The 25,699-nt window shown below is 44.9% G+C and overlaps 1 protein-coding gene across 1 annotated transcript in view; it reads left to right on the top strand.

Annotated features, from left to right (window-relative positions):
• LOC138304269 (perforin-1-like) overlaps positions 1-25,282 on the top strand; it is an 82,034-nt gene extending 56,752 nt beyond the window's left edge. The window contains exon 3 of the mRNA XM_069244193.1: positions 22,898-25,282. Coding sequence (XP_069100294.1) covers positions 22,898-23,987 — 1,090 coding nt within the window. The 3' untranslated portion in view covers positions 23,988-25,282. The remainder of the gene's footprint in view (positions 1-22,897) is intronic.
• The last annotated feature ends 417 nt before the right edge of the window (positions 25,283-25,699 follow it).

Below are 25,699 nucleotides of genomic sequence, written 5' to 3'. Positions count from 1 at the left end.
TGGTGGACTCATTTGAGGTACACTTGTTATTCTTTCCTTCATTATTCTCTGTGACCCTTTCTCTATTTGGTGACCCAAGTATTTCACTTTCTTCTGACAGAACTGTAATTTGGAAGGAGACACCTTGTGTCCATTCCTTCCCAAATGGTTCAGTAGGGCAATGGTATCAGCTGTGCAGCCACTTTCTGTCTTAGCTGCAATCAGTAAGTCATCAATGTATTGTACTAGGACTGACTCGAATGGCAATTCTAACGCTTCCAAGTCTTTCTTTAGAATCTGATTGAAAATTGACAGTGACTCAGAAAACCCTTGAGGAATTCGACACCAACTGTAGACTCTGTCTAGGAATTTGAAACAAAAGAGAAATTGGCTGTCCTCATGAAGAGGCACTGAAAAGAATGCTTGTGACAAGTTGATGACTGAGAACCACTCGGCATCGCAAGGGATTTGAAACATTATCACAGCTGGATTCAGTACTACAGGGCAGCATTTAACTATGATGTCATTTATTTTCCTCAAGTCCTGCACAATTCGGACCTTTCCACTCGGCTTTATCAGTCCCATGATTGGTGAATTACATGGACTGCTTAGCACTTCTTTCAGTACTCCCTGTTTTACAAACTCGTCAATGAGTTGGGCAACTTTCATGAGGGTGTCTTGTGCCATGTGGTATTGTGGGGTCTGGGGAAAGGTTGCATTGGGTTTTACTGTCACTTTCACTGGTTCCACTCCTTTCACCAATCCCACTTCCTTTCCTGTCATATCCCACACTTCTTTTCCGACTGTTTCCCGTAATTCAGCTGGAATATCTTCTTCAGTTATCATCGGAAAAAGGGTAATCAGAGGGTAATTTTCATCGACAACTTCCATCTCGTCCCCTTCTACACTGTCCTCCTCTTCCCCATCACTGCTCGTCTGAATTCTGATTCCATCGTACGAACACATAATCGAACATCCCAATTTGCACAATAGGTCTCTCCCTAACAGTGCTATCGGGTTTGAGTCACATACCACAAAATTATGTAACCCTTGATAGTTACCAATGCTGACTGGTACTGGATCTGTGATTGGGTTCGTCAGGTATCTGTTTGCTACTCCCACCACTTGAACTGTTCTCCCTGAAAGGGGCAAATTTGGGACTTCAATGCTCCTAACAGTTGAACGTGTGGCTCCTGTGTCAACCAAGAATGAAACACGATGACCCATAACTTTTCCCTCTACATATGGACCCTTTTGATCAACTTCCAAGGATTCTGCAAGCACACAATTTCCCTCCTCATCTGAACTTTCACTCTCCCATACATTGTTTATTCCACTCTCACTGTGTAATGGAAACTGTTGTACTGTGCCATTTGTATTCATCACCTGACTCGAGACCTGTGGAGGAACCATCACTTGCTGCTGATTCATTGGTGCCAAAGGTATTTGCATTTGCTGATTAGGTACCATGGGTAACTGCTGTTGCATCGGCTGCATTTGCGTCATCTGCATACGAGGCATCTGCATCTGCTGCGGCTGCATAGGCTGTAATCCTTGCAGCTGATTTATGGTCTGAAAATTTGGGTTTGGACCTCTCATTTTCGGTCCCCTCATTGTCTGGAATGCATTGACATCCTTGTTTTGCTGACCAACACCTGCACCTGCACCTTCCTGCACCATCATTGGGCACTCGCGTTTCCAATGTCCGACAATTCCGCACGCGTGACACAGCATCACCCTTTTCATTGCCTGCATACCATTCGAAGTCACAACAGTATTCAAATCCGGACCATTATTCACAAAACCTCCTCTGCCTCTGCCTCTCGCTTGTTGCTGAAACACCATATTTCCCTGCGGCTGCGGCTGCAGTTGCGGTACCTGCTGTTGGAACCCTTGCAACCCTTGCAAACCTGTCTGAGCTGCTTTAAGCTGCATCATCATCACTTTCTCTTTCAACCTTTTCTGTTTCACTTCAATTTCGTCGCTACAGTATTTCGCATAAGTCAACACCTCATCAATCGGTTTCGACTGCCAACAAATCAAATGCGTCTTTATCATCTGACTTATCTCTGGTCTCAACCCTTCCACGAATCTAAACACAAAATGAAGCATGTCCTTCGCCTCTATTGTTTCCGTGCCACTGTAGTTCTTGAACGCCTTCAACAACCTCTCATAGTACCCATGAATCGACTCTTTAGCCTCTTGGGCAGTTCGATCAATCTTCTGCCAATCCACATTTTTCGCTGCAACCTTCGTCTTCAAATGCTCAATCACCTTGTGGTACAAGCTCATCACCATAGGTGATGGTGCACCCGTATCCCTGTCTCTCTCTGGTTCACTTGTCGGCCAACCTACAGCCCTTTTGCATTCTTCCCACAAATCTGCCGGAACGACAATCTCAAAGAGGGTGTTCAGGTCTTCCCAAAGACATTTTGCAAGCTTCACAAACCTATCAGTCTGTTGATACCATTCAATCGGTTTCTCTCTCAGTTTGGGAAAATCATCCGTAAAAGACTGAATGTCACTCCTGTGCCACGGTACATGTATCAATTTTCCCCCTGCTGTCTCCCTCATTGGTAACATGGTTACTGCATCACTACTCTGTGGTCTCTTCTCCTTGTGCTCTGGGACACTGTCTTTCTTCTTTTCCTTTTTCTTTGTCCACCTACTTTCCCATTTGTCTAAGCACCTCCACACTTGTGCACTCTGCAGCAATTCTCTAAGGTGCGTCTTCATGCCTGCTGACCTCATGTGTTCAAAGTTAGTGGTCCCGAAATCCAATCTATAGCTCCTGCTCAAGTGTTTTGTCTTGTCTATCTCAACCCCGTTTTTGTCAGCTATTTCTTGCAACCTTCTGTGTACCTTATTCACTTCTCTCGTAATCCTGGGACATAGATACCTCAGCTCTTCTTCCGAGTAGGACTCTAGCCTATTCACACCCATAGTCCCTTCCACCAACTCTTCTGCTTCCATGCCCAACCTTACCCTATTCAGGTAGTCTTCCCCCTTCCCACTTGTTGAGCTTTGTGTGGAATTCAGACTGTTGAACCACTGTGTTAGCTGTTGCGCATTCAACCCCATCAGTGTAGCATTCACATCGACTGCCATTGATGGTTGCGGCAACTTCTCAGTGTTCGATGTTAGAGGTATTATCAGTGGGGGACTCGACCTCACCACTGTTGACTGAGCACATATGGGACTAAACTCCATCAAGGACCCAGATCCAGTTGGCTGAGCCGCTATTGGAGTTACCTCTGGAGTGTTTTCTATGCACCTCCTCTCCGTCCCATTCTGCAGCATCGATCCTTGACCGCTCATACCTAAGTTAGGCTGGGTGTACAAAGGTACCGGTGGACCTACAGTAATGGGTAGGGTTATCGCATCTGGGTTCTGTCCATTCCCCAGGTTCTGAGGCATGTTCATTCCCACACCATGGGTCATCATTGCCGGCATGCCCATCTGACTCCCCGTCATCTGAGCATGTGCGGTTCCCCCCTGCATCTGCTTTTGAGGCATCAAAAACTGAGTTGATTCAGCTTGTGCCAATGTTGGGTTGCAACCATTCTGTACTCCCATTACGGTTGGATCTAGAATCATTCCTGTACTGTTGTCACTGCTGTAGTACCTTGGGACCTGCGGCTGATAATTTTCTGCTGGTTTCAATATGGGCACATCTGGATATATTCTCCTAACCTGCGGTATCTGCAGGGTGAACAGTAAACTCGGGTCCTTAGATCCCGATGGCATTTCTGAATTCGGAGTTTTGTTATTCTGTACCGGTGCCGGAGGGGCAGAACTGGTACTTGGACCTTGTCCACTCTCTGCATAAGGCGGTGGACGGTCGTTCAGCAATTGCATGATGAACTCCTCATCATCTGACTCGTCTTCCCTATCTTTGGAACACCTCCTATTTGTCTTACAGGTAGCTTTCTTGCCTGTCTCTTCTTCTTCCTTAGCAATTGCGGGGAACAATTTTATCCCCTGCAATACATCTGACCTCCACACCTTCTGTGCATTGTCCCACCTAGCGTCCGCTAGTGTCTTTTCTACCTTCCCCATCCTGGTCTCGAACTTCTTTTGCTGTTGCTGTCTAGCCATTAGTTCCCAAATTGCTAGAGCCTCAAACTGTGCTGGCCTTGGAGGTACCTTCATGTCGTACATCGCGAATCTCAAATTCTCTAGGATCCTTATATTGAACGTCCCATGGATCGGGAACGCTACGCTCCCATGTTTCTCTGTCAGTTTGTGCCATTGTTTTAGCCAAAGGCACGGAGCTACCCCCTTTTCCTCCATTACAATGTAAGCTGGTGTACCCTCGGGTGGCGTCTCCTCTCCTACGCTCGCTTTAGTGTAAGACTCTCCCTTCATCGCACTCCTTAACGCTTTAAAAAATTTCATTTTCTCGTCTTTTATTTCACAAAGTTTGTAATCAATAGGTGACTTTAATTCCCGGAATACTCTTCGCTTGCCTTTCCCCTTCCAATCGAGCCCCACGGACTGCGTCCAATCCGTGCGCGACCCTTCTCTGCAACCAACCTATCCCAGTGCGGCTCCTAGTGACGTCACACTCACACACACTGCGGCTGACAAAGCCTCGCGGCTCGTCCTCCTTCACTCAGCTCCTCTCATAACAAGTTCTAGCATGTATCGCGAGCAACCAAAAATATAAAACAGATCTGTCGGTTTACTACAGGAAGGGTAACACAGTCGCTTCAGGACCTTAGGGATTTTTCACTAGCCTCGGCAGTTATTCCATCTTTCTCGGTCCCCACTTTCGCAAGCAAATCTGACCCGCAGACTCTGCTCTCAACTTGTCAATGATCTATTCTAGTGCACTTAGAATTTGTCAAAGCCCAAAGTCGAAGTTTCTTTCATTCCCTTAACACACGTACCGACTTGTTGACCACGCCCGATCAACCTACTAAACCGACCAGACCACAACATAAACAAGTGTCTCATACACTTTTCAACATACTCCGGAGTCTCTTGACCTCGCAGGGCCCGTCTCAACAACAACAACCACGTGGACCATTTTCTGCACAAAGCGCCACACGCACATGAAGTTCGACGACTTCCCTACTCTCACACTCGGAGTCGCACCTCCGCTATTTCTATGAAGTTCGACGACTTCCCTACTTCTACACTCGGAGTCGCACCTCCGCTATTGTCTAAAATCCTCGCAACCTTTTTCACACAATCTGCGGCAATAAGCTGTGCAAGCGCAAAATCCTAACTTCTCTCATACCGTCACTAGTACCACCAACGCCGATCTCACACCTCCGTTCTCTCCATTCGCAAGCTCCGAGATCCCGGGAAAGTCGCGGGGGACTTAGCCCATCATCATTCTCTCAATCTGTGTTACCCAAGAAAAATCTAATTCAACTTCTCGAGTGGGGTCTCAAAGAGCGTAACCGTTAATTCAACACCATGTACTTTAAGAGTACGGGGTCCCAAAAGGCGAAACCGTCCTCTGATACCATTTACTGATAGAGCGTTTCCAGCCTAATAATTTACTTATAGTTGGACGCTCTTGGGTCGATGAATCTTTTGACTAAGTGGGACTCTCCTTACTCGGGAGTAATCAATCAAATCAATAATCGATAATCAATAACGAACATAAGCAATACCCTGATCAACATAACACTTCACAATTAATCCAGAATACATTTCGGCGAAACCATGACCTTTCGGTCATGAATAACCACACCAGTTTATGCAAAGTTAATGAATTTATTTCCCTATATTAACAAAGCTAGCACAATGTAGATGTGTCTCAACACCAAATGATATATGTAAATGAACATTAATAGCTGTCCATAACGGCGAAACAGATGCAATCTATGCAGGATTTGAATAACAATGCCTTCTATGATGGCAACGCAAACCACTAAAACTACAATCTGTAATGGGCTAATTGCATACATTTAGTCAGCATAACAAGGCCTCAAATTGCATTGTGCATCAAATGAATCCTCATCTAACCTCAAATTAGCATCAGCATGTGGGTCTTCATGCAAAACAATTTAGCAACATTAATTTAGAAAATTCCTAACTAGGGCTCTTATCAAAAATCAGCAGTTGGTTACCTAAAAAGAAAACACAATGCAATTGTACAATTTTCCTTTCATATTTACCAAATTCAATCAGCATTCAATGAAGTCTTCGTCTCACAGGTACCGGATTCGATCAGCATGGGACGGGACAAAGGGGCAGGGTGGACGGGGCAATTGCCTCACAGCGGCAAGATAAAAGGACAACTATTACTTCATGCAAAGGGGCAAATCAAAGTTAAAGTCTCTAGGGCGAGAATTACTTAAAGTCTCTTTCTCTCGATTAGAGAAAGCATCAAAGTCTCTCAAAATGGCGTCGCAGCAAGATGGGCCATAATATCTGCAATGTCGTGCAAAATGGCGGGTATATGAGCTGTAATGTCCGATTTCCTCTCGTGCACCTGGTTTAAATAGACAACAGTTCAAATCCAGTAGGGTCTTCCATTGGAGGGTTCATAGGTTAGCTTCAAATTGTCCAATCAAAAACAACAGTTCTCAAGCTTTTACTTAAGCATACATTATCCTTGGAGTCGGGAACGTAAGTTGCAACATATTTTACCAATTAACTCACTTTCAGAGCGTCCATTGTCTGCACCTGCAGATTGACCTTGGAGTGAAGAAGAAAAATGCCAGGCTGGCACGAAACCTTAAGATAAGCATGTGAACGATCTCACTGGAAAAGTACAGCTTCAAGCAAGAATACACGTTTCATTAGCACATCGGAAAAATACGAGCATCTACATCGTGAGACATGGCAACTAGGCCAGAGCCTCCACTAAAGTTATGCTAAGCTAAAGCATTTCTAACGAGCAAATCATGGCACACGTTTACGATTATGTCAAACTAATACAATTCTAATACATCACGTTATATGAAGCACGCTTATAAATGTTGGCAAACTACGCTGAGGGCACATTTTGTCCCCGTACAATCTTATTTAGTTCGATTAAAGTCACACTTGATTATTGCAGCACTACGTTTATGCACTAATAAATGTAAAACCTTCATTTCAGCTTCATCAAGTGATTTCCCAAGGAATCAGTTTGTGAATTCCAGAAAGTAGTAAAACTACACATGGATATACATTTAGAAAGCTAAGTGTAGTTTTACTACACTTTTGTAGATATGAGTGCAACCAAACTTATCACAGCAGGATATGCTTTTATGGCGACACCCAGGGTCACCTGCATTTGTCGGCCTGCTTTTGTGAAATATAAATGGATTTAGAAGTGTCACCATGGGCCCTGGGCAATGCCTAGGCCAAAAAGCCCACTGTTTGTAGTATCCAGTCATACAAGTTAAGAAAATAAAATAACATTATTTTGGTTTACTATTTAATGTGGAACTCAAGTGGAAAAGACTTTCAGTAGGATTCCTGTTGGGTGAAAGCAGTGCTGACATCATGACCAATAGTTTAGATGCCAACTCTCAGATACAGGAAATACAATAGTGTTAGCCACTGCCACTGGATTATACAACATGTGAGGGAATTTCAAAACAATGCAATTTATAAAGACCATTAAGATCTAGGAAAAGAAATGTACGTTGCGGCCATGGTGGTTGCAAAGGGGGAATCGTGATCTGCTTGCTGTCCCATGACTGACACTCACAGGCAGGATGTCCTCTATTGTACTTTAAAAGTAAAATAGGGGTGGCTTGTCAAGGCACACCACCAAAAAAACTACACCAAGACAAACCATGGAAATTTAAAACAGAGGGGCATATTTACAAGCCCTTAGCGCCTCCTTGCGCCGCCATAGCATATTCTTTTTATGCTAAGGCACCATCAAGGAGGCCTTTTCCCCACACCAGATTTTCAAAGAGGCGCAATGCAAGCATTGCACCAGTTTCTAACCCCTGCTCACCATTATGCCAGCACCAGGCATAAAGTATGCAAGGAGGTCGTTTTCCCGATAGGAGGCCCAGAACAATGGCAAAGTGAAATTTACACAATTTCACTGCGCCATTTTTCCTGTCACAACGCTACCATTGTTTCCAATGGGCCTCCCCATGCATTACTGGACTAGCGCCATCATTTTTGGTTGACCAATGCGCCATAATAGTATCACAAAAGTTGATGCTATTGTGCTAGCGTGCTCCATGGTGCGCTGTATTGAAATACAGTGCTACCATGGTGACATTAGGGGGTGCAAAAAAAGTGACGTATCATAGCTGAGGTGCCACTTTCTTGTAAATATGCCCCAGAGTTCCTAAGGTGTTTTTGGAACTTGTACAGACCTTATCTTACAACATTACAAATGGTGTGACAGTGACCCACAACTGACAATTGAGACGCATGAAATTCTTTCTGCCCTTGGCCCAAAGAAGAACAGCTTTCAAGACAATTAGAAGAAATCCGACAATTCAGTTGTGATCATAATCTTTGGTGGGTGAGGGCTGCTTGTCCTTCCAAGAAGTTGAATGGCAATTTCTGAGGGTGTTGTGATAAGTTAGTATGGAGAAACCTTGTCTATTATCAAAAGTAACTAAATCGTTCTACCAACCAAGAACAGCCATGCACCATTTTATAATGTGGATACTATAAATACTAGTTCCTGAATTTTCTTCTCCATACGTTGTAAAGTAATTGCATGTTGGGTAAGTAGAGGAAGGTTTCTCTTGATTTTCTTGATTGATTTTAGATCGAGAGAGAGACAAACATAGAAGGCCAAACGTTGGCTTCATTTACAATCATATTTCCAAAGTAAAATGTTTTTTTTAGTACTCAGGATTTTCTATGTAATATTTAAAAGCTCCAGCTACTTAGTCACATTTAGGCCCTCATTATGCATGACCCTTTAATTGAATTTTGCCCAACAACAGGAATTATTGGCTAAATCAGGACTACAAGGTCTGAAGTAAAACTGTAACTCCTGGGGGAGAAGTAGAAAGGACTTGCATTGTCCTTGTGTGAAGCAAGTTGTCACAAGGCGATACAAGTCCTTAAAAGGGATTTACAAAGCAATGCAAGTGGCTATTTGTGCCACCTTTAGTGATTTTGTAAAGAAATGTTACACAACAAAGCAACTTTCACTGGTTGTGTTACATTTCATGGTGGTACAAGCTCCATGGGTGGAGCATGAGAGTACCCATGCATCCACATGACATTTGGTGCAATTCAAGATTTATTAAAGGCAATAAACTTGGAATTGTGCCAAAATGGTGCTCCTACCACAGAGCTGCAACAAGTAGATGTGTGATGCTTAATACAGAAAGAGAAAATTGCCTCTTATTAATATTTGTACGCAGCATGGTATCACCTTCCTGCACAAAAGCAATCCTACCCTTACAGCATGGCACAAGGGTGCCTGCATTGGTGCTAAGTAGCACACAGTGCGCATGTGCTAGGAGAGAGCAGAAGTGCTCCACATCTTAGTAGATATGATGCATTTATGCTCTCTCCCTTTCACGCAACCCAACACAGCATGTTGCTTTGTGCATTGTGTTGCATGAAAGTCTGTTCCCTACTGTTTTCCATGAGTACATTTCATCACATAACAACTGCTGAAATCTATGTATTAAAAATGGACCGATAAGGAAGAATTATCTAGAGATTCGGTGAGTATAGAAAGATTCATTGGTCAGGGAACAACTGAGAATACCATGGTATTTCTGATCCTAAAAATTATAAATTTCACATGGTGCCAGTAATTTTGGGTCCAGACATACTACATTGGTATTCAAGGTCACCCATATTGAGGATCATGGGCCCAGCTGAAATTTTAACAATTGATCACAAAATCGGATTATCTTAAAGCACATTTCATTTGAAATGCTACTCAGTGAATTGGTTTTGCTCCCTTTGTAATCCAAACAGCAGCCTACTTAACCAATGCTCTCTACTATAATTTGAATAAGACTTTCGCAACACCTAACAGCCGTTCTTCTAGTCATTCACTAGCCTTAGTAAGTGCTGCTAACCTAGGAGAGACTAAACTAGGCACCTTTTATTGCTATAATATCATACTGGTTATTTCAAAATGTCATACACTGAGCAGGCATTTGAGTCACAAAATTCATGTGTAAGCAGTAATAAAAGTGTGCAATTGTGAGACAGCTTTAAGCAAAGATGCTGATTCACTGAAACGCCATTGGTAGCAATACTTATAGCATATGCCGTTTGATCAATTATGACATCAAAGGCTTGACCTCTAATCCAAACCTCTGCGTCTTCATCGCTTTATACTTGATCCTGGAGGCCTAGCAAATGGTAAAGTAATAGCTTACATAAAATGTTTAAAGGGCTCGTGATGCCCTTTTTCTGTTCTGGCTAGAGACAGCTTTAGCACAACTTGCAAGATAATAATCAACATCCTCTATGGAAAGTAACCAGTAACGTTTTTAGGTCTAGCTAGAGGCAACTTTAGCACAAAATAGAACATATGATTAAAAAAATGTCCTGAGCCTCCGGTAGGATTTGGCTCGTTTGGGTGTCTGTCACATTTTACAATCAGTTCATTAATTTTGCAATTTTTTACATACAATTAATGATGGTGATGGGTCCAAAAGTAGTTTGTCTCCATAGGCACTCACACACTGACATTAGCATTCACAGTGTTCAGTTCAATATCCAAGCATTAGTTGAGTAGTGCATTAGGAGAGCTGGATTCCAGCAGCAGCACAGAGTTTCTGGGAAAAATCCCACACCGACTAGACATGCATTAATGGGTGACTAAATGCACACGTGGGGCTTGCTAATCATAACATAATATCTTGCTAACTAGAAGAAACTGTCTGGTTGCCCTGAGCAACACAGGAACGTGTGCTTTGTGCCACTTCACCAGGCCACCTTCCTCCACCCTTCTATGTCGTAAGGAGAAAATATCAGCATTGGCCTCTTAACAGAAACTAGGACCACAATGCTATTATGTTAGAAATTGGGTCTCTAGTTGGCAGAGATATGCACCCTTGCCCAAGTCGGGACCACAGTCCTAGTCAGGGTAAATCACAACACAACCCAAATTATCCTGTGCTCACCCTCTGGTAGCTTGGCACAGAGCAGGCAGGCTTAACTTAGAAAGCAATGTGTAAAGTAGCTGTGCAATAACTCATACATTAACACAGCGAAAACACCACAAACATTCACCACACAGTGTAAGAAAAATAGATAATATTTATCTCAATAAAATAAGGTCAAAACAACAAAAACCTAAGAAGCACAAGTTAAAATATTGTTTTTAAAAGGTTTAAAAGAGTTTCAATCCTTAGGAATCAATGGTTGTATCTTTGTATCACACAGTACCTGGGATGCATCAACAATAATGAACCACAGGGGCCGCAGAGGAGGAGATGCATGGAAAAATAAGGTGTTGCATCGGATTTTCCGGTGCGCCACAGACAATGCGTTGTTTCTTTCCACACTGCAAGGTGATGCGTTGAATTTCTGGAACACTACCTTGGTTCCTTACTGCGATGCAGTGATATTTTGATGCCCAGGGACAAAGCGTTGAAAATCCTTGATGAGCTGGTAGAAGGAGCAGGCGATGCGTCGATCCTGTAGTCGATGCGGTGAAATGTCATCCACGAGGTGGGTGCTGCATCAATTTCCAGTTGCAGGTCCGGAGCTGCGTTGTTCTGGTAGACAGTGCAGCAATTTTCCAGCCACAAGGCAGGCGTTACATCGATTTCTGCAGACGTTGCATCGATTTTCTGACACACAAGTATTTCCTGAGGTGGTGAAGTCTTTGTTGGCCCTGAGACTTCAGAAACACGAGGCAAGCTCAATCCAAGCCCTTGGAGAGCACTTTAGGAGGAAGGCAGAGTCCTTCCAACTGAGTCAGGAGCACCAGGCAGTAGGGCAACAAGCAGGAAAGCTGTCCTTCTGTAAAGCAGTCCAGATGAGTCCCTTGGGCAGCCTGGCAGTCTCTCTGACAGAGTCCAGGTGTAGGTCCAGAAGTGTCTGATTTGGTGGGGTCAGGGACCCAGTTTATATGCCTAAAAATGCATTTGAACTGGGGGAAACTTCAAAGAGTGGTTTTGAATTGCACAAGTTCCCCTTCCAGCCCAGTCCTGTCTGCCAGGATCCATGTGAGGGTTATAAGTCCTTTGTGTGAGGGCAGGCCACTGGCTTTTGAAGTGAAAGAGAAAGCCCCTCCACCCTTCCTGCCCAGGGAGATCCATTCAGTATGTAGAGGAATGCAGATGTGACTGAGTGTCCTGTGTTTAGGGTTGTCTGGGTGAAATGCACAAGGGGAGCTGTCAACCAGCACAGACTAGATGTGGGTTGGAGACAGGGCTATAAGGCACAGATGGCAGCAAGGGCAGAGAAATGCCCACTTTCTAAGAGTGGCATTTCTAAAATAGTAAAAATAAATACAACTTCACCAGTAAGCAGGATTTTCTATTACCATTCTGGCAATACTAAACATGACAGGGCTATTCCACCCAGACCAGAATCTACCACTTAAATGTATATGAGGGCAGTTCTAATGCTAGTCTATGAGAGGAGCAGGTTACACAGTAGTGGAAAATGCACTGGTGACTTTGTCACTACTAGGACATGTAAAGCACATAGTACATGCCCTGGCTTTTACTTACATAGCACCCCTCCCTATGGGTTACCTAGAGTCTACCATAGGGATGGCTTAAAGGTAGAAAAGGGGGAGTTTAAGGCTTGGCAAGTAGTTTAAATGCCAAGTTGAAGTGGCAGTGAAACTGAACACACAGGCCTTGCCGGAGACACAGTTAAGGGGCTGATTATGTGGATGGCACAATCAGTGCTGCAGGTCCACTAGTAGCATTTCATTTACAGGCCCTGGGCACATGTAGTTGTAGGAAAGTACAATCTTGCCTGGCATGTTACCCCCATATTTCACTGTATATATGTTGTTTTAGTATATGTGTCACTGGGACCCTGCCAGGCAGGGCCCCAGTGCTCATAAGTATGTGCCCTGTGTGTGTTCCCTGTGGGATGCCTAACTGTCTCACTGAGGCTCTGCTAACCAAAACCTCAGTGGTTATGCTTTCTCTGCTCTCCAAATTTGTCACTAATAGGCTAGTGACTAATTTTACCAATTCACATTGGCATACTGGTACACGCATATAATTCCCTAGTATATGGTACTGAGGTACCCAGGGTATTGGGGTTCCAGGAGATCCCTATGGGCTGCAGCATTTCTTTTGCCACCCATAGGGAGATCTGACAATTCTTACACAGGCCTGCCAGTGCAGCCTGAGTGAAATAACATCCACGTTATTTCACAGCCATTTACCACTGCACTTAAGTAACTTATAAGTCACCTACATGTCTACCCTTCACCTGGTGAAGGTTAGGTACAAGGTTACTTAGTGTGTGGGCACCCTGGCACTAGCCAAGGTGCCCCCACATCGTTCAGGGCAAATTCCCCAGACTTTGTGAGTGCGGGGACACCATTACACGCGTGCACTGTACATAGGTCACTACCTATGTACAGCATCACACTGGTAACTCCGAACATGGCCATGTAACATGTCTAAGATCATGGAATTGTCCCCCCAATGCCATTCTGGCATTGGGGGGACAATTCCATGATCCCCTGGGTCTCTAGCACAGAACCCGGGTACTGCCAAACTGCCTTTCCGGGATCTCCACTGTAGCTGCTGCTGCTGCCAACCCCTCAGACAGGTTTCTGCCCTCCTGGGGTCCAGGCAGCCCTGGCCCAGGAAGGAAGAACAAAGGACTTCCTCTGAGAGAGGGCGTAACACCCTCTCCCTTTGGAAATAGGTGTGAGGGCTGGGGAGGAGTAGCTTCCCCCAGCCTCTGGAAATGCTTTGATGGGCACAGATGGTGCCCAACCCTGCATAAGCCAGTCTACACTGGTTCAGGGATCCCCCAGCCCTGCTCTGGTGCGAAACTGGACAAAGAAAAGGGGAGTGACCACTCCCCTGACCTGCACCTCCCAGGGGAGGTGCCCAGAGCTCCTCCAGTGTGTCCCAGACCTCTGCCATCTTGGAAACAGAGGTGTCTGTGGCACACTGGACTGCTCTGAGTGGCCAGTGCCAGCAGGTGACATCAGAGGCTCCTTCTGATAGGCTCTTACCTCTCTTGGTAGCCAATCCTCCTTCCTAGGTAGCCAAACCTCCTTTTCTGGCTATTTAGTGTCTCTGCTTTGGGGATCTCACCAGATAACGAATGCAAGAGCTCACCAGAGTTCCTCTGCATCTCCCTCTTCACCTTCTGCCAAAGGATCGACCGCTGACTGCTCAGGACGCCTGCAAAACCGCAACAAAGTAGCAAGACGACCACTAGCAACCTTGTATCGCTTTATCCTGACGGCTTTCTCGACTGTTTCCAGGTGGTGCATGGTCTGGGGGTAGCCTGCCTCCGCTCTGCACCAGGAGCTCTGAAGAAATCTCCTGTGAGTTGATGGAAACTTCCCCCTGCCACCGCAGGCACCAAAAGACTGCATCACTGGTCCTCTGGGTCCCCTCTCAGCACAACGAGCGTGGTCCCTGGAACTCAGCAACTCTGTCCAAGTGACTCCCACAATCCAGTGACTCTACAGTCCAAGTTTGGTGGAGGTAAGTCCTTGCCTCCCCACGCTAGACTGTATTGCTGGGTACCATGTGATTTGCAGCTGCTCCGGCTCCTGTGCACTCTTTCAGGATTTCCTTCATGCACAGCCAAGCCTGGGTCCCCGACACTCCTTCCTGCAGTGCACAACCTTCTGAGTTGTCCTCCGGCATTGTGGGACTCCCTTTTGTGACTTTGGGTGGACTCTGGTTCACTTTTCTTCTAAGTGCCTGTTCAGGTACTTCTGCGGGTGCTGCCTGCTTTTGTGAGGGCTCCCTATATTGCTGGGTGCCCCCTCTGTCTCCTCTTCCAAGTGGCGACATCCTGGTCCCTCCTGGGCCACAGCAGCACACAAAATCCTCTACCACGACCCTTGCAGCTAGCAAGGCTTGTTGGCAGTCTTTCTGCGTGGGAACACCTTTGCAAGCTTCATCTCAACGTGGGACATCCATCCTCCAAAGGGGAAGTTCCTAGTCATCTTCTTTCTTGCAGAACTCTAAGCTTCTTCCAACAGGTGGCAGCTTCCTTGCACCCTCAGCTGGCATTTCCTGGGCTCCTGCCCACTCTCAACACTGTCGCGACTATTGGACTTAGTCCCCTTGTCTTACAGGTACTCAGGTCCGGAAATCCGCTGTTGTTGCATTGCTGGTCTTTGTTCTTCCTGCAGAATCCCCCTATCATGACTTCTGTGCTCTCTGGGGGTACTAGGTGCACTTTACACCTACCTTTCAGGGTCTTCTGGTGGGCTAGTTTTCTAACCCTCACTGTTTTCTTACAGTCCCAGCGACCCTCTACAAGCTCACATAGGTTTGGGGTCCATTCGTGGTTCGCATTCCACTTTTGGAGTATATGGTTTGTGTTGCCCCTATACCTATGTGCTCCTATTGCAATCTACTTAAATTCTACACTGCTTGCATTACTTTTCTTGCTATTGTCTGCATAATTTTGGTTTGTGTATATATTTCTTGTGTATACAGTATATCTTATCCTCATACTGAGGGTACTCACTGAGATATTTTTGGCATATTGTCAGAAAAATAAAGTACCTTTATTTTTAGTACTTCTGTGTATTGTGTTTTCTTATGATATTGTGCATATGACACCAGTGGTATAGTAGGAGCTTTACATGTCTCCTAGTTCAGCCTAAGCTGCTTTACCATAACTACCTTCTATCAGCCTAAGCTGCTAGAAACACCTCTTCTACACTAATAAGGGATAACTGTTCCTGGCACAAGGTATAAGTACCTCTGGTACCCATTACAAGCCAGGCCAGCCTCCTACAGTAGTGCACTTTACTAGGGACTTACAAGTAAATTAAATAGGCCAATTGGGTATGAGCCAAAGTTAGCATGTTTTTAGGGAGAGAGAACATGCACTTTTGCACCCGTTAGAAGTGGCAAAGTGTCCAGAGTCCTAAAGCCAACATAAATGAGATCAGAAAAAGAGAAGGAGGAAGGCAAAACGTTTGGGGTGACCCTTCAGAGAGGGCCACTTCCAGCATACTACATGTACCATTATGTTTGTAGCTTGTGCACGTTATGTTTCAGACAGAACTGTTCACAGTGTATACATTTTATGTATCATTCCGTATGGAAGAAATATGAAATACGCCGCACCTGACCACTATCAGGCACACACCAGGCAGCAATAACAATCTAAAGCAGACAGTTGCAAAAATAGCTTTTGGCTGTGCCCTCTTCCATTTGTACTGAACGTCGGACCCTCACTGCCTCAAAACCACAAAAGATGCAATCCATTCCACTGCAAAAGAAGAGGAACTTCACTGATGTCGAGGCAGACATTGTGGTCTCTTTGTAGATGCATAATGTACCCTTGGCTGCTTGACTACAGATCGCTACATACTGCTTTCAAGAGGAAGAGAGATGTGAGATAAGTGCTCTGGTCATATTGTTGGCTTGACCTGGACCCTTGATACCATTAGATCTTTCTGGCTAGGCAGACCACTTTCCTCATTCTCCTTATGGCATATGATGCTGCAATGATCACCACCTCTCTCACTCTTCTGTGTGATCATGCCCCAGAGACATTTTGATAACTATCATGTGTGTCTGGGAAGGGGACACAGACTCTCCTGCGCAGGACCCCTCCACATCGTCCTCTGTTACCGTGCTGGTGGAGCGTACCCATTCTACAGCCAAGTTCCAACTTTATGGCCTAGGGTCCTGCTGTCCATTTTGGACAATCAGAAGACAATCGAGAAAGGCACATTACAAAATGTATGTCATCATGTGATATTCATGATGCAGTGATAATGCATGTAGAGTTCCTATATATTACACATAACACTAAGGATAACTAAAAATAATGGGAGGTGCACAAATATCTGTAATGCATTCATGAGTCACTAGAGAGGCCAAACAAAACTGTTAACCCACAACATCCTCCAGATCCACAACCTCACACGGTTGGGAATGTTACAACAAATAGATGCATGCATAAGCACAGCATTGTAATATTCTACACAGGACAATTCCGGAAAGGAGGATTTACTTGTTCATCACAATTGTGTCCCATATACTATGCCAAAAGTAGGACTGAGCCCATACTACACAGTTGTTTGAGTTACAACTTCACATGCAATGTCTGCCTGTTGCTTCATGCTGAATCAGTTGATGGTGCCCTTAGGATTTTAGGTGTGGATGGAGGAATGTTCTACATTTGATTACTGACTCAACAATGTTCTTCCACTGTGGTACAACAGTCAGACATATGCTTCATGTGGAGGTGAATGACGCAGGTTGGTTGTGTACATGTAGACTTTAGCCACTGGAAACTGAGACAGCTAAGGAACCTGAAGGGATTGAGTACTGGGTGTTGAACATAGTGTAGGCAACATGCACAGTAATATAATGCAACATGAAACAGGCAAGGATGCTGTAGTACACTGGCATTGGTGAGTGCACTGGCATCTACCATATGTGAGCAAGAAATCTGAAGTGCCTCTTGAAAATACCAAATGTGATCACTAGTATGGCTTGGCTTGGTGTGTGTGCTCTTTTATACCTCAAATAAGGCACTGTGCTAAGACATCTAAATGGAGAGGGGCCACACTCAGCATCAGCTGTAAATACGGTATGGATAAATGAAGTGCTCTTCTTCTTCATTCACATTTTCCATTTTTTGGCACATTCACGAACAACAATAGGGGATAGGTAGGGAAGTTTGTAGGGATGTCAGCTAAGCAATAGGTTGCCATGCCCTTGAGTAAACATGCGGGATCTACATTTGTTTGTGATACTCACCATCCAGACACGTCTTGATAATTCAGGCATGCAAACGCCAGATGATGGATGATGAAGTTCTCATGTGTTGCACTGTGTTCGCCCTTTTTGCAGGGTAATCCCCAAACTTTGTACTTCCTTCCTCCGATTTAGTTTTACCTGTTTTTGTTGGTTTTAGGACTCTGGGCACTTTACCACTGCTAACCAATGCTAAAGGGCATTTGCTCTTTGTGTAAACTATATTGATGATTGGGTTATTCCTGATTGGCATATTTGATTTACTAGTAAGTTCCTAGTAAAGTGCACTAGAGATATCCACGGCCTGTAAATCAAATGCTACTAGTGGACTTGAAGCACAGATTGTGCCACCCACATAAGTAGCCCTGTCAACATGGCTCAGACCTGCCACTGCACTGTCTTTGTGTGCAGTTTAAACTGCCATTTCGACCTGTCAAGTGTACCCTCTTGCCAAGCTAAAACCTTCCCTTTTTATACATGTAAGGCACCCCTGAGGTAGGCCCTAGGTAGCCCTATGGGCAGGGTGCAGTGTATGTTAAAGTTAGGACATGTACTGGTGTGTTTTTCATGCCCTGACAGTGAAATACTGCCAAATTCGGTTTTCATTGTTGCAAGGCCTATCTTTCTCTCATATGTTAACACTGGGGCTGCCTTTAAATATCCTTAAAGTGTAGTTTCCTTTTGAGAGCTGATAGAAATATGGAGTTTGGGGTCGCTGAACTCACAATTTAAAAATACACCTTTTAGTGAAGGTGATTTTTAGGTTGTTATTTTGAAAATGCCACTTTTAGAAGGTAGGTATGTTCTTGCTTAAACCATTCTGTGACTCTGCCTGTTTGTGGATTCCATATCTGGGTCAGACTGACAGTCGGGCTGTTTGTGCATCTCCACTAGACAGTGACACAAAGGGTGCTGGGGTGTAACCTGCATATCCTGATGGTCCATCTCGGCTAAGCTGGAGAGAGGCATGGTCACTTATTCCTGAAAGGGCTATGCCTGCCCCTACACAAAGCAGTCTCCAACCCCCTGGTATGCCTCTTGAGCCAGGCCTGGGCAAGGCAGGATCCTGTAAACAACAGAGACTTTTCTTTGAAGTTGGGCAACTTCAAAGGCAGAAAAGGGTATAATTGGTGGACCCAAACCCCCAGATTTTCATATCACTTCAAGGATTCAAGAGGAACTTCTGCCAGGAGAAGAGCTGAAGTGCTGAAGGAGAAGTGTTGCCTCTGCCTGTGACTGTGCTTTGTTGGGCTATCCTGCAATTACTGCTTATGCCTAAGAAAGGGGACAAAGACTGAACTTTGTGGTATATTCCTGCTTGACGGGTATCTCCAAAGGCTTGGACTGAGTTTTCCCCCTGTTCTGAAGTCTCATGGCCATCAAAGACTTCCTCTGCCAGCACCTGGACTCTCTGCTGGGACTCCTGCCATGCCAATTGGTGCCCTATCCAGTCCTTGGGCCCTTGAATGGAGAGCTGGTGAGAAACAAAGAAGAACCAAGTGCACCGACTTCGGACAACTCTGGACTGACGGCTCTGCCAGATCCTGTGATGCCACTTGCATCTGAAGCAGTGGTCCTCATTGGAGTGTGAGAGCCCCACAGGCCCGCCGCCACAGCCTCACTGAAGTCCACAACTCCATGAGTCCCGAAGTGCTGTGTCACTGACGTCCTTGACACCCGATGTTGCCGCACCACGCTGTGACTGCCGGAAGTGCGCAGATCCAAAGCTTTGCACTAGATCTGCCTCACCTCCAGAGCTCCGCAGCAAGGCCCAGAGGACTCGCTCCTTTGGTCACAGCACCAAAACCAACGTCGTGCTGGAACCAGCAATGCCTCGATCCTCCACTCCGTGCACCGGCTGGTTTAATCATTTTCACAATCTTTGAAAACTCATAACTTTGCTTATGTATGTTGGATTTTTGTAATTTTGGTGTTGTTTGATTTAGATAAATATTGCCTGTTTTCCATACTGGTGTGGTGTCCATTTTGTAGTGTTTTCACTGTATTACTGTGTGTGTTGGTACAAATACTTTACACATTGCCTTTGGGAGAACCCTGACTGCTTGTGCCAAGCCACCAAAGGGGTGAGCAGGGGTTATCCAAGTGTGTATCTCATTTGCCTTGACTAGAGTGAGCGTCCCTGCTTGGACAGAGTTTAAACTGACTACCACTCAAGAGACCCCATTCCTAACACACTGAGGAAGGTGGTGTTAACCTGTTTGAATTTGCCCAGGGATGTCAAACAGTCTGCACATTTATGGAACGCCACCAGTGTTGACTGAGATGATAGCGTACAGTTTGCTCAGGGTGCGGAAATAACATATGCTAGCATGCAGGGGAAATGCATAGATGCATAGAAAAGCCATGCCACCCGTTGCCAGTCCTGCAGTGATAGTGGTATTAGTGATGTGCTGCTGCATTCAGCTGGTGATACATGTCAGTAGCCTATGCAAGTACCAGGATTAACTTCCCTATATGAGGCCAACCGTAAATTCACTGGTCTTTCAGGAATGAGGAAATGGGAGCAATTGCTGTGTACCCAGTATCTTGACATACCTAGGTTTGGCGTGGAGGTGGCTGTTGCTTAAATGCGCTCCTCTTCCCACTCTCCAATCATGTCCCGGATCTCCTCTGAAGGAAAGTAGCATCTCCCCAGTGCCTCTTTCTCAGACAAGCTTAAGAAGTTGATCACCTGTCCAAATATCCCCTCTTTCATCCTCGAGCTGTTATGCATGTGAAATAGGTGCAATTCAGCATGCACTGAAACCAACACTGTTGTAAAGTTGTTGTGCCTGTGCCTGGTTGTCTTATGCTTCTGATCTGTGTGTGACCAGTTGTCCTATGATAATGCGTCCCAATCTAGATAATTTATTCACTCTGGGACTCGTTTTAGGCCGATGAATCTTTTGACCCTAATTGAAGACACCTTAGGATGAGACAACTAATCAACATGTCAATCAATAAGTCAGTAACCTCATCAATATTCACAATAGCAAGTCAACCAATGTAATCAATGGCATCAATAAGACTCGGAAACCACCATGACCTTTCAGCCATGAATAATCAAACAAAATTTAGTAAGATTTATGATATTTTTTCCCTATTGATTACAATTCTAGTTTATTAGTCTCAAAACCAGAAAACACATCAACATTGTCATAATATGGCAACTCGAATAAGATTTCACCAAAGCAAAGATCATAAACATTAGAACATAGCACGACGTCAACATGGATTAACTTTAGCAGATTATCATTAGCGCATTATTCAACAAAGCATAGATTCAGTAATTTTGTCTATTTGTGTCCGTTTAGTGAATTCCTTAACTAACCTCGAATCGGCATTAGCATGTTGGGCTTCATGCAAAACAATTTTAGCAATACAAATTTAGAAAAAATCTATCTATGGTCGCTATCAAAAGAAGCAGTTGGTACCTAGAAAGGAAAGGCAAACAGACAATTACAATTTCATCACCACATAGTTACCCTCCGTAATGGGTCAGCATACAGAGTCTTCGTCCTCAGGACTTCAGTTAATTCGCCATCAGCCAGGAAACACAGAAAAGTTCAGCAAGACCGGGCAAAAGGGAATACCTCCCTCATAAGGAGGAAAAGTATGAATCGGAAAAGGCAAAGTAAGGATGGTTTGCAAAGTTCAAACAGCAAAGTCTTTAAGCCGAGTAACAGAGAGTCATAGTAACAGCATAAGGCACGCAATGGCTAAGGCAAAGGAATGGCATATAAGGGTGAAGAATCACTGAAGAATGGCTGATTTCTCCTCGGGTCATGCGGTTATATTAAAATTGTCGAACAAGTCTCTAATTTCCAATTGGTCAAATTTTGGTGCATCATTATCTCCATCCAATAGTCCATCAGTCACCTCATTACGATTGTCACCCCATAACAGTTCTCACGTAGTTTATTGGTTCCTTGGTTTGACGCCTCCAACGGGTAGAATGTCAGGTGAGGAATAAGTGACATTTGTTACTCAAGTCAGTAGTCCCATTGTCTTCACTAGTCGAAATGACCTAGTAACTTTTGCGAATTACACTGTTGCGCTCCACAAGAATGTATCCTTGAGCAAGTTGGGTTCTCATGGGAAGATTTACTACGGTTACACACACATCTCTAACTCCTGGAAAAGTACAGCTTCATGTCCTTCAACAAGTCAGCACAGTGCACGTTAGAAAAACACATTTAATATGAAACCGGGCAGCTAGGCCCGACTCATGCTAACTAAGGCCTAGTGATTAATTAGCAAAACCTTAACATATAACTTTTAATACTAGTACAAAATCACACGTTAGTACATTAATATTTCATTATTAGTCCGTTTCATTAATCATCAAATACAATGGTGGCCTCCCCGTGGGCACATTTCAAACACAGGTTTAGTAAAACACAGCGAAACATTTTCTATGCGGCATTATTATGCATTAGTTCATAAACATTTCATGTTAATTTTGATTATAAAACTACACTCCAACACCTGTTATTGGCACGCATCTCTGGAGGATTGTGGAAAAGGTGTTAGCAGGGAGTGCCCCAACAACAAGAGTTGTTAGTGCACATAAGTATTTTTAAATATGCATTTTGCTCATCATGTTGGTCTCCCTATATTTTACAGTTGTGTTAGTATGATGTTTTTGTTCTATGTTTTCTTCTAGACCCCTAGTGCTTATCAATGCTTTACATTAAATGAGATATCTGTCTAGTTACAGAGACATTTAATGTAAGTATAGATATTGCTTTAATATTTTTTTTCGTAACCATTTTGTGTGCCGAAGTTTTTGTAGTGACTGTGGGCAGAAGTGTAGTGCTGTTCCACTGGCTTTTTATTTCCCGGCTATACTGGGTTTTGTGGAATTACATTACAGTTCCTACTGAGGTGGTGCGGTGTGGGAATAACTTCAGGTTTTGCCCGCAGGTCCATGAGGTTGTATATAGAAAGCTTTTTCCTAAAATCAGCCCTAAGCGCAAGCAGTTGTAGGCATATTTCACCCATTTATATAATTTTGTTCACAAGCGCTCAATGCTATGTACAACTAAAGAGCTCTATGTTCTGCGTGCTTGTGGCAAACTGTTAGGTAATGTCAGTATCCCTCTCTTCTTTTACAGGTATCGAGTACACGACTTTCCAAAGCTATCCCGAACATTCTCCGAACAACTGAAGCTGCTCCCGAATGTGTACGACTCCACGACCCAACGTCGATTCCGAAACCTCATTGCCACCTACGGCACCCATTACATCAAGCAAGTGCGGCTAGGGGGGACCGTCAGCGAAGTCACCGCCCTGAGATCCTGTGAGGTGACCCAGGATGAACTCAGCACTGAGGAGGTGAAGGACTGCCTCGGGGTGGAGGCCTCTCTGTCAATCAAGGCCGTATCAGCTGAATCGGCAGTCAACAAATGCAGGCAGCTTCGAGAACAGAAGCTGTCCAATCAGAAGTTCTCTGAAAAATACATGGACAGGAGATCTGACATTTCCGGAGGAAGCTTAGATTCGCATGTTGAGCTCTTGTTCCCCAGAGATAACCAGGCCAGCCCGTATGAGGCTTGGATGATGTCCCTCAAGGGAACCCCAGATGTGACAAGCTACTCTTTAGCCACACTCCATGAACTTGTGCCTTATGGGGACTCCAGGAAGGAACTTCTTAGAAAGGCCATCAGCGACTACGTTATTGAGAAGTCTCTCATGCAAACGTGTGCTGCCTGCCCCAACGGGGCCTCCCCAGATCCACAGGTGAAATGCAACTGTGTCTGCCCATCCAGCAGCCTGGTTACTGTTGGCTGCTGTGCCAAGAAGAGGGGTCTGGCAACCATGGCCGTAGTGGTGGTAGAAGCCAATGGTCTAAAGGGGGACGCTGCAGGGAACCCGCCTGATCCATATGTGAAGGTCTTCTATGATGGAAGAGAGTATCGCACCAACTGGGTGAAAGATAATGCCAACCCTCGCTGGAACGCAGTCTTCTCGATTGGGGCGGTGATGCTTTCTCCAAGCAAGCAGCTGGTACTTGAAGCCTGGGACAAGGATGTCACCTACGATGACCGCCTGGGAAGCTGTCAGGTGGCGGCTGATGCTGCCCCTGGTGAAAGACCAGTGACATGTTATTTAAAGAATGGGAATTTTCAGTTCAGGTATAGGATCGAGTGTGGGCCACACCTTACTGGGTCTTATTGCACTGACTACCAACCAGCAAGAGTTTAGGGCACGTCTATAAAAGTCGCCTTTAAGCGATCAAAACATTCCCTCCTTCAATACATAAATCAACGTCTTACCTTTTTGTCATGATCTTTAGTAGGGTGCTTTCAAGCCGAAAGTTGATTAGCGGTGTCAGGTGCATGGGAATAGCTGAAAATTATATTTTTTTGAATCTGTGCCATCTATCGTTAGCTGGGGTAAACTGACAACTGTAAAGTGCGGGCATAAGAAGAAGGGGCAGAGGTTTCTGCAATTTTCCAATTTAATAAATTCAGTGCATTGACTTTCTTCCAAGAATATTGTGGACTGTGTATGTCATACTTTTGATAAACAGCATTAGCAAGGAAACGATTAGGCATTTGTTTCTTATCCTTGGAGTACAAAAGGAAACTTTCAACTAAATGAGATATATATTAACAGGGACGTGTGAATTATTTGAGCTTTAGAGGCTAAATGGAGACAAAACCAACACACTATTCAGATTTTCGTGCAGGCTCATAAGAGTAAAGGCTTACAAGACCAATTATTGTATTATTCAGAGGCCTGCGGAATTCCTGATACATTCACGTCTATCAGCTTCAGGGGGTCTAATTCACCAGAATTTGCTGCTGCCCGTGGCATACTCAGTGCGCCTTCCGAAGAGTGAGGCCCCCTAAGTGCCGCTTTCGGGCACCCTCACCTTGAGGTCCACATGTCGGGACCCCCTGGGAGAGCCCCACGTCTGGCGCCCTCCCCTCGTCATTTGCAGCACCCAGTGGGCGGGAGGCAGGTACTTATACCTGCCGCATCCAGGCGCTGCTCGCTTTATCCGTCTGCTGGCCACACTGTCACCGCCCCATCAAGTACCCAGCATGCCAGCAGTGGGGCTTTGCTTCCTGTGCCGATCCTTTTTAAGTGATTTGAATTGTTTGTGCTGCAGGCAGAGTTACACGGTGATCTGGTGGCAGTTAGGTACATAAAGGTACCAGCTCAGGGAGCACAGCAGAGCCTGGGATGCAAGTGGCGGTGCCTCGTTAGTCACGCGGTCGGTTGCAAGCCTAAGCAACTGTAGGCTTCCTTGTGGATGCTCCGCCCTCAAAAGGCGTGAGTTCTACTCCTGGACTGGTGGCCCACTGTCTTTGAGGGAGGAAAACTCCCCAACTAAAAATTGTAGCACCTAATGGGTTGGCCCACTGTTGCGTTTGCCTCATCAGGCGGGTGAGCAGCTAGGTTACTCATCGATACCTGCCCTTAGATCACCTGTAAATTAATCCACTAGGATGGCATATTTCATTTTTTAAATAAATCTGCAGCAGTCTGTTTTCCACCAAACCATGTGTTGTCTAAATTATTTCATTCCTTGTGGGCTAAGTAGTCATTTGCCAATAATTGTTGGGGAGGGTTGCCGATATGGCAAAAAACTATATTGAGCCAGACAGAACAACTGATTTAGGGTCGCACAAAGCAAAGAAGGACAATCACTAGCGTCTTAAGCTAGTCGAAAATCCTTCATATTGTCCACATACCGCATCAGTAGTGGGTGCCTGACCCTAGTTTGCACGAAGCAGTCTAAGCCCTAGGTTTGTGCAGGTGTCCCAGAGGGGATTTATCTTTGGTTCACAGAGGCATGCTTCCTGCACCCTGTCTAATAGTTCCTTTGTTTAATTATCCGCCGAATAAGACTCTTTTTGCTGGCTGGAGAGGAAGCGGTTTAACCCGCGCGGGCACGAGAAAAAAGT

The sequence above is a fragment of the Pleurodeles waltl genome, chromosome 7, assembly GCF_031143425.1.
Source record: "Pleurodeles waltl isolate 20211129_DDA chromosome 7, aPleWal1.hap1.20221129, whole genome shotgun sequence".
Taxonomy (NCBI): domain Eukaryota; kingdom Metazoa; phylum Chordata; class Amphibia; order Caudata; family Salamandridae; genus Pleurodeles; species Pleurodeles waltl.
Note: the sequence above shows the minus strand (reverse complement) of the source record. Positions and strands in the feature narration are given on the sequence as shown.